This window comes from Pundamilia nyererei, unplaced genomic scaffold, assembly GCF_000239375.1.
Source record: "Pundamilia nyererei isolate P.nyererei 1_Seehausen unplaced genomic scaffold, PunNye1.0 scaffold00397, whole genome shotgun sequence".
In the NCBI taxonomy this organism is placed as follows: domain Eukaryota; kingdom Metazoa; phylum Chordata; class Actinopteri; order Cichliformes; family Cichlidae; genus Pundamilia; species Pundamilia nyererei.
The window spans coordinates 200,652-201,709 of record NW_005187798.1 but is presented as its reverse complement, the minus strand read 5'-3'; the positions used below and the strand labels follow the sequence as shown (position 1 = coordinate 201,709).

The 1,058-nt window shown below is 46.8% G+C and overlaps 1 protein-coding gene across 1 annotated transcript in view; it reads right to left on the bottom strand.

Moving 5' to 3' along the window:
- ascc3 (activating signal cointegrator 1 complex subunit 3) overlaps nt 1-1,058 on the bottom strand; it is an 81,860-nt gene that overhangs the window by 23,103 nt on the left and 57,699 nt on the right. Inside the window, exons 25-26 of the mRNA XM_013915921.1 lie at nt 512-632; nt 132-264 (exon numbers count right to left, since the gene is read on the bottom strand). Of these exons, the coding sequence (XP_013771375.1) occupies nt 132-264; nt 512-632 (254 nt within the window). The remainder of the gene's footprint in view (nt 1-131; nt 265-511; nt 633-1,058) is intronic.

Below are 1,058 nucleotides of genomic sequence, written 5' to 3'. Positions count from 1 at the left end.
ACTTTAACCTTGGTGTGAACAGTTACGGGTCATAAAGATTTAAATACATTAGACATCCACAGATGGGCCCAGTCTTTGACACTAACAGATGACTATGGCAGGAATGCTGATGATGAAGATTGTGCTGTTACCTGGACTCTACAGGAAACGGCTCGTACAGAAACTTCTTGTAGAAATCCTTCTTTATGTCGTGGACAAGGATGACTGCTTTGCCCTGGTCATCAAACTGAGGACGGCCTGCTCGCCCCATCATCTGCAGCACGTCTACACACACACACACACACACACACACACACACACACACACACACACACACACACACACACACACACACACAGTTACACACAACCTTTAGAGCAGAACGTTTACGATCTGTTAATGCAGTTTGTTCTGAGCGTCAGTGACAGCTATATGAGAGAGCTTCTTAATGCGGAGTTTAACGTCACACAGACTGGAGGAAGCACACTTCCTGTTCCACAGAGACCACACCCAGGCTGTCACTGAGCTGTACCTGTGATGGGGTAGTCCACATAGCGCCTGGATTTGCCATCGTAGTACTCGGTTCCCTTGACGACAACCAGGTGAGCGGGGAAGTTCACTCCCCAGGCCAGAGTGCTGGTAGCAATCAGAACCTGGTGACGTTTTAGAAATGAGTTACAACCAAACAGGACGTGAGATATAGACACAGCAGCTGAGGCGTGACAGAGTCTAACTGTGCACAGGATTAATGTAGCAGCATTCATCCTCTGTAGCACTAACAGACCTGTGTGTGGAGCAGACAGAACAACAGGAAGTGAGGACAGGCAGACGGAGAGAGACAGCTGGGGTTTTGCCCAATTACAGAAATTCCAGGCAAAGGAAAAGCTTTGGAATGTGCTTGAAAGAGCCTGGAAAACTATTCCTGAAGACCACTAAAGGAAATGACAGGAAGGCTTTCCTAAGATAGTTCAGGCTGTGATGAAGAATAAGGAGGTCTTACCGAACACAGACTGTAACGCTGTGAAACATGTCACTATCTCTACTTTCAAGATTAGGCTTCAAACTTTCCTTTTTGCTAA